We start from the raw sequence: 19,060 nt of genomic DNA, 5'->3' as shown, positions 1-19,060 counted from the left end.
CCCTCCAGAGGTCGGAAACGGCACATTTCCCGACTTCTGGTGGGCCCAGAAGGCCCAAAAATCAGGTGGCCAGCCATGCATGTGCACTGGAGCTGAGCTAGGGCAACGCTTGCATGCCCATAGATATGGCTCCATGTGCCACCTGTGGCACACGTGCCATAGGTTCGCAATCATGGTTCTAGGTGGTCAAGGGCAACCTTACGTGGAGCACATTGTAGTAATCCAAATGGGAGGTGACCAAAGCATGAATAACCATGAGCAAGGTGTTCTGGTCAAGGAAAGGGCACAATTGGCATACTAGACAAATCTAAGCCAAGCACCCCCATTCCCCCAGCCACAGCTGCCACCTGCTTGTTTTCTAAAGATCTTCAGCTTCCTTCAGTATTGTACATGCACTTTAATCCACTTACATCTCAAGTTTATTTCACATTTCTCCTACCATCTCAAATCACCTATGATTGACTTTCTTACTTCTAATCTGGTTTCCTTCAATATTGTTTCCAGTCTGGAGTTTGCTTGCCCCTAAAGATTAATAAATGACTGTGTATGTTCGTTTGCATGCCACCTTTACTACACTTACAAATAACTGAAGGCTGTGAACGTATCTGGTCCACCATCCTCCTCCTATTTCCCCAGGACAATAACCCTGTGAGGTGGGTTGGGCCGAGAGAATGACTGGCCCAAGGTCACATAGTTGGTTTTCATGACAAAGGTGGGACGTGAACTCACGATCTCCTGATTTCTAGTCTGGTGCTATTGTTGATGTTGACTTAATCAATTCATTTCAATGCTGATTGACAATTTAGGCAAAAATCTTTCTCTCTAGCTCTGAGAGAATTGGCTAGTTAAAACAGGGGTCCCAAACCCTCAGTCCATGGACCAGCACTGGTCCGTGGCATGCCAGAAACGGGGCCATGCAAACAAGCAAAGCCCCATCCGCAGGATACAGGCAGCACACGAAACCACAACCCCTCCCCTCCGGTATTTGCCTTTTCTTCCTCTCTTTGCACATTGTTGACTATGGCGTGTGTGTGTGTATGCTATACTGGTAGATATGTATGCATTGCAGAAATCCTCCTGACTGACTCAGAAACCCCTTTACATACCATCTTATTATGGTCTACTAGCATTTTAGCTGAGATCAGATAGATCAGACTTGTCCAACACCTCTGGAGAGCATTTCGGTTGGAAAAGGCTGCTTCAAAACGTTATTTTACATAACTACCTCAATACTGCATAGAGCCAAGTCGGTGTCACATTAACAATAGGCGATCTTGGCAAAACTGTTCCTGATCCGGTGTTTTCCACCTCTGGGGATACCTCTTCCTCATAGCTCAATAGTAACTCAAGGATTTAGTACCCCTCCTTCCTCTTCCTTAACGATATTTGTAAATTAACTCAATCGGCTCCTTCCTTTCCGATGCCAATTCCCGCCGTCCCCCCCCCCCCCGTAATCGCTTTTCACGGCCCACGACTCTTCCCTCCGCGCCCCCCCCATCTAATCTCGCCTTCAACCTTTCCTCATATTCCCCTGGGAAAAAAAACACTCCACGCCAAAGCCCGAGATCCTCCTCGGTGGTTGGAACTCTCTACCTCACCACCTCTTTTTCTTCTCCCCCCCCCCACTCCCCCGCCCGCTCGCTTGCTTTTTTCTTCTTTTCTTTCCTACACATCCTAACATGATCTTCTTCCCTTCACGGCCGCCCTTTCGAGCAGGGTCATTGGCTGTTGCTAGCGGCTCCTCTCTCCGGATTGGCTAAGTCGCGCTTGCCCCTCGCTTCGCCTTGGTTCTAGACTTGTTGTCTGGCTCCGAGGCTGAAAGTCTGAGCTTGGTGGAGGACGGGGGGGGGGGGGGGAGGAGGAATTGGAGCTGCTCCGGCGGGGGAGTAGGAGGAGAGTATCATTCAGTCACGCTTGGCTGTCTGGGCGGCGCTGCGGTCTCTCTCCCTCTTTCTCTCTCTCTTCCTCCCCCCCCACTCCTCGGCGGTGGTAATCGTAGTAGTAGCAACAACAGCACCGTTCCCGCCGCCCTCGTGGGTCGCGAGCGCCCTCCCTCGCTGTTGCTTGCTTGCTCTCCCGCCGCCGCCCTTCTCTCTGGGGACCGCGGCGGAGACGCTGGAGCGAGTCGACGGCGGGCGCCCACGGAGGGAGCTGCCGAGCGAGAGAGGGGCGGGAAAGGCGAGAGGAAGGAAGGGAAGGAAGTGTGGAGAGGAGGAGCCGGCCGTGCGAAGGAGAGAAAGACCGAGGAGCGAGCGGAGGGGAAGAAAGGAAGAAAGGAAGGAAGGAAAGCAGGGAAAGCTCACGGGAGCGCCGCTCTTTTTCTGCCCCCCACCGCGTGCGGCGGCGGCGGCGGCTCTGGCAGGAGCAGCGACGGCGGCGCTAACGGGGGGCTGCGGCAGGCGCTGCTGCTGCTACGGCATCCGGGGCCCGGCCTACGAAACGGACGCAGAAGAAGCCGGAGGTGGGGGGGTTGAGAGGGATCGGCCTCCCGCTTCGGAAGAAGCAAGCCAGGCTGCTGCGCAGGCACTGCGGCCCCGTTGTTGCTCTTAGCCGCCGCCGCCGCCTCCTCGAGAAGGGCAGGAAGTGACTCTAAAGCCGGGACTGGGCGGTGTGTGCGAAGCACCTGAAACCGCGTATTTGTCAGAGCGGAAAGAGAGGGCGAAGACGCCGAGGGACCCACCGAGACCGCCCTCCCCTCCTTGGAAAAGTGAAACGGCGGGGAGGGAAAGGGGAAAATAATAATAAAAAAAGACCTCCTCCACCTCCCTTCCAGCCCCGCTTCCCTGTGGCCTCCGCTCGGTCGTGTCCCGCAGCCCTCGCCGAGGTTGGCCTTTTTCCCCCTTGGCTTTCTCTCTCTCTCTATTTTTTTTTTTGTTAACTCGAGAAAAACTTGATTTGGATTTAAAGCATCGCGGAGTGGCGAAAGGGACCCGCTTGTAGATGGAGGAAACCTGGACGGCCGAAGTGTAAGGTGGGCGGATCGTCATCCCAAAGTCCGAATTTGTACGTGGAGTTTGGGGTTGTTGAATGTCTCGGGGAAAAAATTGCTTTGCGCGGGAGGCGGGAGGGGGAAAGTACTTTCCACCCCCCCCCCCCAGATCCTGATCGGCTTCCTCGCATAATTGACTTTTATAATACAAGTATTGGAGTTCACTCCCCTAATCCTGTGAAAAGTTGCAATAGACCGTATCTGTCTCGCTTACTTGTTCGTGGCCGAACTGGAGTGAAAGAAAGTGGATTTGGTGTTGTGGGAAGGGAGGGGGGGGGGGCGGAGGAACGGGGCTAAAGCTTCTCAAACAGGAATTTCTTTGTTCCACAGTGGAAGGTAGTGTATTGCAATGGGACTGCTTGATTGTGCATTCGTGATTCAGTTGAAACTTATTTCTGAAATGGCAACTTTCCCCCTTCCATCTGTTGATATTATAGTTGAAGTTCTTTTTCTCTTGTAGGTTAGAAAAGTTAAGAGGTGTTGGACAGGGAAGATCGATTTCCTCCTCTGTTTGGTAGTTAAGGAGTAAATTCATGCAGCTGGAAAGGCCTGATGAACTGCTTATGAGAGTTGCAGTTCCTCTTCCAAGGTCTGCAGTTTGAAGATATTCGATAGCGATTTCCAATTCCGATTAAGCAACTTCTTTTTCGGGTAAATTAGTCGAAAACTGTTCAAGAGTCTAGCAAAGTTATTAGTTACTACACCAAATCTATAATAGCAACCTAAAAGAAGAAAAAAAATGTTCTTTGGACTAGATATTTTAATTTGAGAATAATTAGGTAATCAGGAAACATGAAGGTAGTTTAAAAAGATTTTTAAAAGTTTTTGTAAAACAAAAATCTTTGATTTTTTTGGGTATGGAATTAAAATATCCCACTTGTAGAATTACTTAATGTTGATTGGGCAAGAATTGAATGTTTTATTTAAAGTGAGTTGAGCAAAATTGTAAATTATATAACTGATAACTGAAAGTAAAGTATGTTTTGTCTTGAAAACACATGTTTTTATTTCTATAGTCTACATGGATGGAAAAGTAATTTTTTCCACTCCAGTTAGCTTTGTCAGAGTAAAATATATATGGGTAAGCCCTTTTTACATCTGATAGCGTGATCTGAGCAAAGATTACTTTGTCATCCAACAATATTCAATAAAATAGATGGCAATGAAATTTAACTTCCTTATATGGCTTAGTCATGAACTTGAAATAGAGTACAGTACCTGTAGTCCTTTTACAGAAAAGAGTAATTTCAAAAGCAATATTAATTCCTAGCCTTGACTTTAAATGCTGAAGGGGACAAAAATGTCTAACTATAAAAGTTACAGCTGTAAAACTTCACATCTGTATTTTGAACTGTTGGAATCTTTTCCACTCAAAAACCTAGAAAACATTAGCCACCCTTTTGAAAATTTGTGTGTCTTGATGCAGTTTTTGGCTAATTCTGATGTCATAAAAGTTCATTAGTTTAGTGTAAAACGATTTATTGGGATTCTTACTCCTGAAAATCGAGAGTTTATGACAGTAAATTATCTGATCTATTTTCTTTAGTTGGTTTGTGTATTACATTTTTAATTGATCTTTTCAGAACACTGCATTGGTGCTCTATTCCCTTTATTACTGTACAAAACCTTTAGTTTTGATCAGAAAAATAATATATACAACATATTTTAGAAATCGTAATCAACATTTTACAATTGTAGCCCGTTTGAATAAATACTTTTCTTTATCATAGGGTGATTACAAACTGCTCTTCAGTTTATATTTTGCAAGTGTATTGTAATATATTTAATTATTAATGCGCCTACTTTCATAAGACACTGTGCCACTGTATCAGCCTAACTTAGTAACAAGAGAAACAGGTGAATATAATATTTTGCAGACATTAATAAATCAAATGCAGAGTCTGTTAATTTAGAGACATTCCTTTCTGTTCCCCTGCAAAAAAACACACCATAGCATGTGTGTAAATAGCGTGAATGGTCACAACAACATAACTGGAAAATACCACATTAGGGAAACTCAGCAGCTTCAGAATATTGAAGAATTGACACTTTTTCTATGATTCAGTTTAAAGAGGTGGTATTAAGAGCCTGTCTGCAATGCCCCTGGAAATAAATAAAATAACCTAAACATGTGGATCCAGGCCTTTCATTGGATAATGCCCAAAGGGCCTATGAAGTCTATGTGTTCCTGCGTAAAGTTGTAATGTTTTCCTGGTAATTCATTCCTGTCAAGGCAAGCCTTTCTGCACTTTGCCAGCTGCATCCTTTGAAAGAAAAGTAAATAAATAAATACAAAATTTATTAAGTAGTAGTGAGATTACAATTAAAAATATATGAGTCTGATAATAATTCAACCTTTCTTTAAAGAGATATCTGTAGGTCTGTATGTACTGTCAATGTTGGAAGTACTATTGTTTCAGTTGCCCATAAGACAATGATTACAAGGCACATTCAGTAAATTGGGATTTGAATCTGTTTCTACAGCTGCCACCAAAGTATTTTGGTTCAGGCTTGTCCTATGTTATTTGTGTATTTTTTCAGATACATCCTTTGTAACTGTAACAATGTTATGCTTACAGCAAACCTAGTTGCCATACAAAGTGTGGGTCTTCTCTGAGAATGTTTAATTGAGTCAGTAACCACGGACTTGCAGTTTTGATGAAGTATTTTTGGAGTTATCATACATTAATTGACTATGATCTTGGGTAATATGCTCCACTTCTGCTTCTGGTTCTATTTTTTTCCCTGAGTGAATTTATGTTAAGTCTTAGAATTTTCTCAGTGTGAAACACAGGTGATCATAAATTTGCATGAAGATAGAAGACATTATTTTATTTGTATGTTTTGGTGTGTCACTTTGAATGCCAAATACATGTTGAATTTCAGATTGCTCAAACAATGGATTGGAAACAAATTTGTTTTTAGGCAAATAGAAATTGTTGTTTCATTCATGTGAGAGATTTATGTAGCACAGACTTCCATTAGAACAGAAGGGAGGCAGTTTATACTGGTTTCCCTATTACATCAATAGTTCAGTCATACCATCCCCCTTCTAAAATAGAGGGTTTTTTGACAGAAAGAGCTGCAAGGGGAAGGAGAAGGTGCATTCTGTAAGTCCTCTGAGTCCTCGAATTACGACAACAATTGAGGCCAAAGTTTATGTTGTTAAAGTAAAACATTTGTGAAGTGAGTTTGCTCCATTTTATGACTTTTCTTGCCACAGTTGTTAAGTAAATCATTGCATTTGTTAAATTAGTAACATGGTTGTTAAGTGAATCTGGATTCCCCTGTCAGAAGGTCACAAAAGCTGATCACATGACCCTGGGATACTGCAACCGTCATAAATACACCAAGCATGATCATGTGACCATGGAGATGCTGCAAAGATCAGTGTGAAAAATGGTTATAAGTCACTTTTTTCAGTGCTGTTTTAACACTCGGGTCACTAAATAAACAGTTGTAAATTGAGGAGTATCTGTATAAAACCAATCTTAAAATAATCAGGACTAAGTCTTTTAAGTTACAGTGCCATTGAATTTTGCTATATTTATTATTTTTTGCTGCTGGAACTCTTTAATAATGAGGGAGGGAAAGGACAAGTTATGGCCAGAGGTAACCTGTGTGGTTTTCAGTTACTTCCTCCTTTAATTTTATTATAAATGTGTAGCAATAGATATTAGGCAATAGCACTTAGACTTATATACTGCTTCACAGTGCTTAACAGCCCTCTCAGCAGTTTACAGAGTCAGCACATTGCTCTCAACAATCCAGGTCCTCATTTTACCAACCTTGGAAGAAGGGAAGCCTGAGTCAATCTTGAGCTGGTTAGATTAGTTATCATTTCAAGTGTCCAAAAAGGACTTAATTAAAAAATATTGTTTTTAGAAGCTGAGATTTTAAAATCTATTTAATAACCATAAAGAAGAATATTTGGTATCAGGGATACCAAACTGAGATGGTAAAATGAAATTAGTCCATGTCCACATGCCCTGGCAATTTGTTCTGCTTAAATTCACAGGAAAAGAAAAACACACTCAATAAATGTTTTAATGATAGATAACTTGAGACAAAAGGAGTCTAGATAGAGAATGATATAACTGGACCTAATGAAATCTGGAAAGTCTGTATGAAAGTTTCAACATAATAAATTGGAGGAATGGAGCAAGTAGAAGGAAAGAGGAAGGAGCTACATGGCCTATCACAGATTATAAAATATTCAAGTAATAAAAGAGGAAGTATTAAATATACAGTATTGCTCTGTTAAACAAAATATTCAAAAAGAATCACTTAAATTCATAAATCTAGCTGATATTTATGCATTCATTCCTTTGATATTTAGTGTAATTAAAATTATATAACTCACAAAATCATGTTTTATTCAATAAAAACATGTTTTTGTTTTAACGTTTTGACATATTTTAAAAAGCAAAAGTGAAACTCAATAAAATGCAAATACCATAGAATTTCTTCTTTCAATATATTTTGTAGACTTGGAATGATTTTTCAGAATTTGAGAATGTGGGAGGGAAGAGAATTTGCCGACATATGGTTTTGTTTTTTTTAAAAAATCATATTTGGGGATTTTATTCTGAGTAAATTTATCGGTTTCTTTATTGCTGCAAAATCAGTCTGAAAGAAGAGGCCATTATATGCACTGCTATTTCTCTGCATGAATCTCTTTGTCCTGAAGTTTATTCAAGTTAGCGTGAATGGGACAGCAATGTTAGTGTGCTATAGCTTTTTCTGACTAACACATTTGATTAAAAAGTGTAAACTCACCTGCAATTCATTTTATCAAGTGCACAGAATGGTTATTTTATTACTAAACCATAACCACAGCTAAAACTACGAATATTAGATTTTCTGGACCAATCATTGCTATTGGCTCAGGCTTCCCCCTGCAAAGTAATGTGATGGGCCAGCAGCTTCCAGTGTGAGCTGCAGAACGTGTACCAGAAGACTGCTGGAGAACAAGTCTGTGGGTTTCAGTGCGTTGGAAGCTGCTGGCTCCTTTGAAGCTCTGCAGGAGAAAGGCTGGGACAAAAGCAAGCAGGGAGAAAAAAAAAACCTGAATAAATTACCCCAAATTGTCTATGGAGATTCTCAGTCATCCAGGTCATAGTTGTCCCAAAGGTGTTTTTTCAAAAGGCAAATGAACTTTCTGGTTTTTCTTTGAAGACGTTTCGCTTCTTATCCAAGAAAGTTCTTCAGCTCTGACTGGATGGTGGGGAATGGAAGGATTTATACTCCTTGCAGACAGCTGGTCATTTGCATTCTGGTCATTTGCATCCACCCCAAGAATAAAACACCTAGACACAAAGTGAGTAAAGTGGTATATGCAGTACAATGCAGTGAGCCATATGCATATCGGTATATTGATGAAACAAAACAACCACTTCATAAACATGTGGCACAACATAGGAGAACAAACCCATCAGGACTAGATTCAGCAGTCCATTTGCATTTAAAAGACAAAGGTCACTATTTTGAAGACAGCAAAGTCCACATTCTGGACAGAAAAGACCACTGGTTTGAAAGAGGGGTCAAAGAGGCCATCTATGTCAAAATTGAACAGCCCTCTCTCAAAAGAGGGGGAGAGATACAACATCATCTATCTCCAGTCTACAACACAGTCCTTCAACAGTTCCAAGAAGGCGCCACACCCATTTGCACCACTCAGGTGACCCTGATGACATAGATAAACCTCCAGGTGGCCTTAATTTGGCATGGGTGTCAAATTTGCAGCGTCATGTCGTCACATGTTTTTCTCCTTTGGGGGCTGGGGTGGGTGTGGCATGCATGTGATGTATTTGGCCCATGGATCGCCAGTTTGATACCCCTCCCTTAATGCTCACTAAAAAGAATGCAAATGACCAGCTGTTTGCAAGGGGTATAAATCCTTCCATTCCCCACCATCCAGTCAGAGCTGAAGAAGCTATTTGGATAAGAAGCAAAAGTCTTCAAAGAAAAACCAGAAAGTCTGGTTGCTTCTTGGAAAAGCACCTTTGGTACCCCAAATTGGATAACAGTGGTTTTACATTGTTACCAATTAACCCATTACCAATCACAACATGGATATTTAAATCAATAAAGTGTTTTACTTTGGGTAAAATGGACTTTCTGGTAAATGGTTTTGGGTAACGAAGGGAAAGGTTTGGGAAACATTGGCCTAAAGAGGTCAGGCCTCTGCATGCTGGGCTTGTCTTCCATCAGTCGCTGAAACCTGCTGTCCTAATGACCACAACTAGAACTATTGGAACTGCTCTGGCTAAGCAGTGTGGACTCCTGATATTTCACCTGATGAACTGCATTGCTTAACAATTGAAATTCCAGTCCCAATTATTATAACTAAGTGAGGACTGCCTATAGACTCGAAGCTGAAATGCTAATAATGGTTTATTTGACTGATGTGGGAATAAGGTCTTTGCATCTTTTTTGTTGACATCATAATCCAGTTTGTTTTAATGGTGAGATTGATAGTTTAACTATATAGCTTTTCAATGTCACTTTGACAATGACAGCTAAAAAGTGTTTTATCAGTTTCAGTTGACATACTTACTATTATATTACAGGCCACATATTTCAGGCTTTATTTCTGGTTAAAGTACAATAGTAAGCAGACTTCATATGTAAGTGTAAGTGCACCTCAACAAAATCTCAATCATACATGAGATTGTTTGCAAACAAGTTCCAAGTAGCAACAGTGTTGCCAGGTCATGATCCAAAGATTGTCAGCCAACCCAGGTTCACAGCAACTGAAATGTTGAGAGGCAGGAGATTCAGGGCTTTAAGAACATGGAAATCTGGTAGAATGATGTACCCAGTTAAGAGTCAGCTAATGCTGACTCTTAAGTAGAGTCTCTGCCAGGTGAGAATCAATCAAAGCTAGGAATGCCATTACCAGGTAGAGAAGTACATAGAGTACTTTTGCTTTTGCTTGGCTCAGATATAGAGCATGGTATGCTTAAGGGTTGGGCAGTCAATCAACATCCTGGTTGTGAGTGGAGCTGCTCTTGATTATTGCTACTGAGGCCAGCCTCAATAGTTTATTGTCTTCTGAAGTTGAAATCAGGAAGTCTGCTCTGATATATTCAGAGCAGACTTCCTGATTTCAGAGTCTTCCAGTTTGGGTTGGCCATGACAGTTGTGCCTAATTCTTTAGAACATTAATCATGTTTCTGTTGGGAATGCTACAGTACAACATTTGGTTGTACTGTTACAACCATGATTGTAGTCAGGTGGTTGCTAGTGTACTGGTCAAAATGCATCTGTGACAAAATAATTGAAGAGTTTCAGAGGTGGCACTGAACAACTTCAAAACCGTGGTGATGTGAGACTGCAACATCTGCATTGCTGTTGGTGTATAATCATAAATCATGGTTTTCATGATAACTATTGGAGTGTTCAAATTTATCAAACCATGTACAGGACAACATAACTTCCATTTACATTTTGCCTTTTTTTTTTTTTTAAATTTGATTTATATGCCGCCCTTCTCCGGAGACTCAGGGCGGCTTACAATGCGCTAAGCAATAGCCTTCATCCTTTTGTATATTTATACAAAGTCAGCTTATTGCCCCCACAAACTGGGTCCTCATTTTACCTACCTTAGAAAGGATGGAAGGCTGAGTCAACCTTGAGCCTGGCGAGATTCGAACCTGCAGTAATTGCAGGCAGCTGGTCTTAATAACAGGGTGCTTTACACCACTGATTATGATAGTATAGTATTGATGTGGAGTTCATGAAAATATGTGGAGTTTGGTTGTCTTCATCCTAATCAGATCAATTCATGGTTAAATTTAAACTTGTGACATCAGTTTTTCTATTTTTGAGTGTGGAGGACTAGTTAGATGGCCTTTTCTGAAAGATTTAAAGAGCTTAATTGATTCTGCAATGTTGTGAATGATACGTTCTAGAGTTAGAAGCACTGATGCTGTTGAGAACCTGATTGTGCAGTAGAAAAGCGGTATAGTTCCTAAGGCTCTTTCCAACTTCATACACTTTGCATGGTAGCCCAGCACTGATGGGAATTTTGGCAGTTAAGTAGACCAACCCATTGCCAGGCGGTGCTAGATTATATTTGACAGAGAATTTGTCAGCAAGGTGGATTGATTATATACTAAGGTAAGAGTCCCAAACTTAAATTGTCATAAGTACAGCATATTCATAAGAGAATCGCAAGCTTGAAAACCTTTTTAAAATTATGTAGAAGTCATAAGAAGTGATGATAATGAAAAGTAGCATGATATGTCATTAAACATAAATCTATTAAGTAAAAAGACATTGACGACGGGGCAGCCAGGTCCTCCTCAACTGCTTTCTTCTTTTCTTCCTTCCTTGGGCAGCCCCAGCCTCCTAACCTACCGTATTTTTCGAAGTATAAGATGCACCTTTTTCTCCCCAAAAAGAGGATGAAAATCTGGGTGCGTCTTATGCTGGGCGAACGTAGCCCCGCCCAGCTTCTCAAACAGAGGTTTCAGAAGCTGAAAAAAGCACCAGAAAAGAAGCTTCAGAAAAGAAGCCCCCAAACAGAGCTTTAGAGGCTTTTTTTCTGAAGCTCTGTTTCAGAGGCTTTCAGAGGCAGGGAAAAAAGTTTTTTCTGAAACAGAGTTTCAGAAGTTTCAGAGGCAGAAAAAAAGCAAAAACAAAAAAAAACAAAAAAAAAAAAACAAGGCACAGAGCTTACAACCAAGGAACCTGTTCCTAAAATTCACCTCTGGGGACAGCTGATTGGGGGTATTCCAGGAGGCCGATCCACCTGCCAATCAGCTTTTTTCTTATTTTCCTTCCCAAAAACTGCGTCTTATACTCCAAATAATACGGTATCTTTTTTTTTGGTCTGTCCTCTCCTCACTGCTGCCAAAGAACCTGATGCAGCCTTAGAAGCAGTGACTGCCACAGACCAAGACAGCAAGTTCGTGTTCTCAGCAATGTGGAGCTGAGCATGCAATAACTTGGAGCGCAGCTGAGAAGACCCTGTTGTTGCTGGAAAACTTACTGGTCAGGGCAAGATAATAGGTCTTGGATTTTCACTGTTGGAATGTTTCCTCTGGCCCGGCTTGCTCATAATTGTGAACTGAGGTCTGGAGCACTGCTGGGCAGTTTTGAGCTGTGAGTTTGAGATTCTGTACTAAGGCATCCTTATAATGAGACAATATGGTAACAAAAAGGTCTTTCATTTCATATATCATCAAATATTTTTCTAGCATAGCTAGAGGATTTATTAATTTCTCCCCAGTGACAGAGGTGCTTAAATCTAATATAACCCAATGGCAGCATTTAAGTACTTAATGGTAAGTGCTTTGGTGATGCCTTGGGTGCCAGATTTCATATCTGGCCTAATTCTGTGGGTTGGCTTTCTGTTGTTATGGCCTGAGGGCAGGGAGAAGCTGCTTTATTATAAGGGCAATGTTTTGTTGTCTGACCCTGTTCTTCATGACTGATTTATGCTAGCCAGGAAAGATTGACTGAATCGAGTGCAGTGATGAATGCATTGTTGCATAAATCGGTACTGAAGACCCCCCAAAAGAGGATGCTACTGAACAATCTGTAACATCTTGAATAAAAGGTAATGGTTCAGTTCCGGATAATCATGATTTTGTAGAGCTATTTTAGTACGAGTTCAAATGTGATTTAGGAACTGAAACTGCCTCATATAGTGTTGTGGTCTTTATTGGAAAATGAGCAGAAAATGCAATATTGTTCTTATTCTCAGTCTCTGAGCAGCTTCTAGTTAGGTAAAGGTAAAGGTTCCCCTCGCACATATGTGCTAGTTGTTCCTGACTCTAGGGGGCGGTGCTCATTTCTGTTTCAAAGCCGAAGAGCCAGGGCTGTCCGAAGACGTCTCCAATGGTCATATGGCCGGCATGACTAAACGCCAAAGATGCATGGAATGCTGTTATCTTCCCACCAAAGGTGGTCCCTATTTTTCTACTTGCATTTTTTTTACGTGCTTTCAAACTGCTAGGTTGGCAGAAGCTGGAACAAGTAACAGGAGCTCACCCTGTTATGCAGCACTAGGGATTCGAACTGCTGAACTGCTGGCTTTTCAATCGACAAGCTCAGCATCTTAGCCACTGAGCCACCGCTTCCCTTTTAGCTTCTAGTTACAATTAAATATATACCCTGTTTCCCCCAAAATAAGACATCCCCTGATAATAAGCCCAATCGGGCTTTTGAGCGCATTGCAGTAAGGCCAAGCGCTTATTTCAGGGTTCAAAAAAATATAAGACAGGGTCTTATTTGGTAATATTAAAGCTAAATATAAATTAACGATGGAGAACAAAGAAGGAGAAGATTCAGATTATTATAAAGTGTGGACAAAACATTTCTTCCATTTTCTCTCTAATAGTAGAGTCAAGAACAAGTGTTAGAAAAATGCATGCATGCTATCCATCCAGGCATAAAGTTCAAATTGAAGGCAATTTTACTTTTTAATTGTTAATACTTTTCACATCTGAAGGATATATCTAAGCACACTTGGTCACATTAAGGTTTGCTATTCATTTGGTTTAAAGTAGATACCTCAAACTGGAATGAGATTTTTCTTACATGTACTCTTAATATACGAGAATAGTCAAAAAGTTATTATATTTCTAATTCTGTCTATATTGCATTTAATTTTATACAGAAATATTGAGATGTTTTTCTGCTGAATCAGATTTAAGTAACTTATTTTTAAATCAACTTGTCAATTTTTCAATTTGTGTAATATGAATGTATGGAAATTATATTTTCTTTTTTTCTTTTAAAAATTTTAATAGATATATGGAAGCACAATCCAGAAAAAAGAAAAAGCAGGGAAAAAAAGTAAGCAGATAGAAAAGAGACTTACAAGCTATGTAAAACTGAGTAAAAATTTCAAAGTAACATAAGGTTAGTGCTGTATATAAAAGTGATCAAACCCATTATTAAAATAGGTGATGATTTAATAATTAATAAAGCTAAGCAATATAATAGCAATAGCATTTAGACTTATATACCGCTTCACAGTGCTTTACAGTCCTCACTAAGCGGTTTACAGAGTCAGCATATTGCCCCCAACAATCCGGGTCCTCATTTTACCGACCTTGGAAGGATGGAAGGCTGAGTCAACTTGAGCCTGGTGAGATTTGAACTACCAAATTGCAGGTAGCTGGCAGTCACCCGAAGTAGCCTGCAGTACTGCATTTTAACCACTGCGTCACCACAGCAGTGGTGGGATTCAAATAATTTAACAACCGGTTCTCTGCCCTAATGATTTCTTCCAACAACCAGTTCACCAAACTGCTCAAAGTTAACAACCAGTTCTCCCAAAGTGGTACAAACTGGCTGAATCCCACCACTGCACCACAGCACACCAGACATAAAAATCATGTTAGAATAAAAATTAACGAGTTCTATCTTCTCTAAAATATTCTATCCTTTCTTTAATAAATCAAAAGTGAGTTTGTTAAAGTCTTACTTAACATAACCTATATGTACAATTATAATACATGGATTATTCCAAGCAGAGTGAAAATATGTATCAGGCTTATTTTTCAAATGAGGTTTTTTTTGGCAATGATGAATATTTCTATAACTTTATTTGCCATTATTCTAAAGCTGATTATGTGTGATTTCCACAAAGTGTCCCAGTAGTTGGTATACTTTTCAGGAATATAAGATTTTGTGATATTTAATAGAAAAATATATAGTCTTTGGACTATAATAAACATTACAATTTTAAAAAATATATTTTTATTAGAATGTTTTAATATAGTAAAAATGAACAAACAAAAGATAAAAAGTAAAAAAGAATACAGAAAAGAATTAAAAGGAAAAAATACAAAATTATATCTTCTTTGTATTGAGTAATTGTCATCTTAACCTTTTCTCCATCCATTCCATGGCTTTTTAATTGCCAAATCCCAAAATAATCAATTTGATCTTTTCTTCTTTCAACAAAAAGTCCACATAAGGTTTCCAATTTTCAAAAATATTCTTTGTTGTTTATTCTCTGGTTAATTTCACCATTTTTTAAAGTTCAGTTTATTTTAAAATCCAATCTTGCACTATAGGTATTCCAAATTTTTAATATAATAATGTCATTGCAATTACCATTTATAATATTTTCTAGTTCCTTATCCATAAAACCCAATAGGAATAATTATGGTTTTATTATCCATTTAGGGGTGGGGAATTGTGATGGGTGGGAGTGTGTTTGGGGATTGTTATGTGTGTTGGACCTGGTCTTTGGGTGTTAAGTGAATTTCGTTGTATGGGTATACTGCGTATACACGTATAATGACAATAAAGGTTGTTGTTGTTATTATCATCATCTCTGACATAATTTTATGGATTTGCACCTTTTTAAATTTTTCACAAGTTCAATGCATGACCAAAATTTTCTTTCAACATGTAAGGCAGTTTTAGCTGCTGTCGCATTGTTCATTATTTTTGTAAAGGTTCTCTCTTAGTGTAAATTTAATACCAGTTCCCACATTTTCTCCATATATCCATATTTATATTGTTGGGCTGTCATAAATATTACAATTGTCCAGAGTAAATTTCAATCTACTTCCATTTTCTTTTCCCCCCTTTAAATTCTCTTGTTCTTTGCTGTATGTGTAATAAAGATTAAAATTTGGAGTGAAGCATTGGAACTTACTTTGAAAAGGTGACCTAAGCTTTAGCAGAAGCCTTCTTGCTGGGCCAGAAGAATGTAGAATGACGGTGCCATTTAGCTACTTGCTGGTAAATAAGTGGCAAGTGTAAATTAGCTAGTGATTACCTCTCTAGAGTATGCAAGACAGGTGTAGCAGAGTTGTAGGAGGAAGGTCTGGAAACCTTCATGCGTATCAGTGGGTCCAAACACATATTTTCATTTACTTTGTATTGCATTGTTTTGTTTTTCAATCCTTCTCTATTATATATGTGCATTTGGTTTTGGGAAAGCTAAAGAAATAGTCCATTTGCTGTTTACTTTGGTACCAGCTATGTGTTTCCTGCTGAATAGTTATGTCCTTTCTGAAGGGTACATGGAAGAATTAATCTTCAATGTTGACATTTATAACATACTGTAGCCAGGTGAAGCCAGACAACAACAACAATGAACAAACAACCCCCTCCTCCCAAAGGAGTTTCTTTAAAATGAAGCAAAGCTCTACCATACAGTTACGTGTTATGGAGCAACCAAAATACGTTCCTCTTACAGAGTTCACAGATACCTTAAATTTGTTAGGGCAATGTTGAAGCACCCCACTGGGAAGGATTCATATTGTTATTTAGTACAGTATGAGACACAGTATATGGATTTATTTTCAAGTTGGAAAATATTGGAATTGGAGGAAAAACTGAGCATCCATTTCCATCATAATTGTATTTGTTTGCATATAAATGCATTCATTTTTTTTAAAAAAATCATTGAAAACTTTGGTATGTTTATATATAACTGTATGGAAATTCAATTAAAGACTGCTTTAAAACTATTAATAATACTTATGGTACAGTTACTGTGAGAAATATTCCATCTAACAGACTCTTGAAATATTCATTGACTCTTTTCTACAGCTTTATATTGTCATATAAAAGAGTTTAGCTTTTAATAATACTTTTTCTATTATAGCTTTGTTTTCAAATGACAAATGTAAAAAAGATAAAAGCATAAATTGAATTAGTAAATAGTCTGCAGCCCTACAAAGAATCAATAAGCAAATGGGAATGGAAAAGAATAACAGTTGTTGTATTCAAGTGGAAAGTATCCAGTATTTGAGTTATACAGTAGAGAAGATTTATATTAAGATACAAAATCACATTCCCCCACCCCCCAAATATCAAACAGTGGTCCTGTAGTTACGATGGGTCAAAAATGTCTGCCTTTGTAAAATGTTGCCCTCCCCTGTCATGTTATTGTGTCCTGGGTGCTTGACAATCTGTTTTCACTTACTACCAGAGTGCCAAATGCCCACAATGTGCAATCTTTTTTTGCCAGCTTTCCCAGAAAGTCAGTGGGGAAACTGGCTGGGAAACTTGAAAGCTGTTGTTGCTTGCTGAGGGATTTCCCTCCTGTCCATACACGGGGGAGGGGGCAGCACGGAAAATCCTTTGGCAGGCTGCAGAAATGAAACTCTGATCTTATGAATCCTTGCTTTGTTTCTTCCGCCCAGTGTAGTCCCTTCCATACACAGAAGGAAAAGGAACCTCCTCTAAAAGCCTGCAGAAACAGAAGTCAGATCTCAATATTCTGAGCCCTGTTTCTGCAGGCCCTGGAGTTCCCCTTCATGCATGGAAGTGAAAGGAACTCCTGTGGCAGACTGCAGAAATGAAGCTTGGATCCCCAAAATCTGAGTTCTTTTCTGTAGCCCTCCACAGGAGCTCTCACAGGGAAGCTGCCTGCTCTCCTTCGTCAGACAGCTCTTTCACTCCATTGGCTTAACAACTGTGGGGTTGCATAATGACCACAGTTGGGAGAGCCAGGATTGCAGTTGTTTAGCGAACAACTGCAGTCACACCAATGTCTCACTTAACAGCTCTGCTTGTTTTATATTCTGGCTCCAGTTGTGGTTGTAATTCAAGGATTACCTATATTTGATATTTTTTTAAACTGTTAAGTGTATCGGCAATTCCTTTGTGCTATAACAGTAGAGTTTTCATTATGCGATTGAGTCACTTCAGGTTTTTAGTTATTGAAGCAATAGTAAATATGTCTGTCTGTGAATAGATGTGCACGTTTATATCATTCTATGCTTTTGTATTTACATCATGCTTTGGAGAATATTACAATAGCTTACATTTTGATAAGATTGCAATCTGATTAAAGATATTACATGAATCAGTAGGCTACAATACTTATGCAATTAGAGTGTTCATTTTTGCAGGGTGTAAGACACGGGTGTCAAACTCGATTGTGTCACGTGATGTATCATGACACGTGATGAATTCAATCACGTCACGTGATGTATTTGTTTGCAGAATTGGGGTGGGCGTGGCCTGCACATGACTCATCCGGCATGCAGCCACCAGTTTGACAGGCCTGGTGTAAGAGCTCGTAGAAGTCATATAACTGAAAGTTGGTGGGAATGCAATTTTCTTTCAATTTTGAGCAGGAAACAAACATGAAACAAAAATTCTGTTGTGATTTTTTTAGGCTTATCTAACAAAAAATAGAAATTATACAATGATCCCTTCAGCTAACATTTTTCACTTAAGGAAAAAAAAATACTTTCCTTTAGTAATGGAATTATAGTTCTGTTTTTGTACTTGGCTATTAACATTTTGAAATTGTATTGCCCTTGGCCACTGACAGTTGTACTGCCTACTCACCCTATTTTAAAGTGTTAATTGTTGTGAACGTTTAAGAGCTGTGATAGTTAGCATTTACAAATTAAACAAAATTAGATGTTTCAGTGGTTCTTTAATGACTTATTATGCATTAACACATTAAATGCAGGTTGATACAGATTATAAAATTTAATCCACTGACAATTGATTCTTCATAATTTAAATAATTCTATTGAAGTTAAAGAAATTTTATTCTAAATAACTATACCTAGATTTGAGCTACATTCAGATTTGTAAAACATTGAATTGAAGTTAATTCATTCATATTTTTATAGCAATGCATCAAAATTGCCACATAAATTTTGAAAATTTCTACAAATTTTAATTTCTAGTTCCATGGATTTAGCGAAGTGCAGTTTAAATGCTTTGAAAATTAATGAGTGCATTTGCTGAAATAAATTTTAGAATTTCTGAATTCTAAAACATAATGTGAAAGTGGGTTTCACAGTTTTATTATTCAAGACAGCATGGGAAACAGGTCTTCTGATCCCATCAACCACCTGCAGTAGTAAGTGTCCCCGTTCCCCAGCCCCAAGCCAACTGGCAAAGGCCAGTTTTAATAGTGTTCCAGAAGATCATAAGGGTGGGAGCAGTTTTCACCTCTGGTGATGGAGTGTTCCCTAGGGATGGGGCCACAGCTGAAAAGGCTCTTCTCCTTGATCCTGCCAGCCAAAATTCCTTAGCAGATGGAATATATAGCAGGCATTTTCCATTGGGACAAGTGGGGCAGATACCCTTGATCCATGCTATATAGGGCTTTAAAAGTAACAA

At 39.4% G+C, this 19,060-nt stretch overlaps 1 protein-coding gene across 3 annotated transcripts in view; it reads left to right on the top strand.

The window, feature by feature from the left end:
• The first annotated feature begins 1,977 nt into the window (after positions 1-1,977).
• The window catches only part of ERBIN (erbb2 interacting protein), a 78,627-nt gene continuing 61,544 nt past the window's right edge, over positions 1,978-19,060 (top strand). Inside the window, exons 1-2 of one of the 3 annotated variants that reach the window (XM_070938848.1) lie at positions 1,978-2,971; positions 13,753-13,798. In XM_070938848.1, the coding sequence (XP_070794949.1) occupies positions 13,757-13,798 (42 nt within the window). In that variant the 5' untranslated portion in view covers positions 1,978-2,971; positions 13,753-13,756. Of the gene's footprint in view, positions 2,972-12,835; positions 12,905-13,752; positions 13,799-19,060 lie in introns of those variants that run through there. The other 2 variants (XM_070938847.1, XM_070938849.1) reach the window with 2 other exon arrangements.

The sequence above is a fragment of the Pituophis catenifer genome, unplaced genomic scaffold, assembly GCF_029215685.1.
Source record: "Pituophis catenifer annectens isolate HBS135680 unplaced genomic scaffold, rPitCat1.0.hap2 SCAF_2, whole genome shotgun sequence".
Classification (NCBI taxonomy): domain Eukaryota; kingdom Metazoa; phylum Chordata; class Lepidosauria; order Squamata; family Colubridae; genus Pituophis; species Pituophis catenifer.
This window is presented reverse-complemented; position numbering and strand designations above follow the sequence as displayed.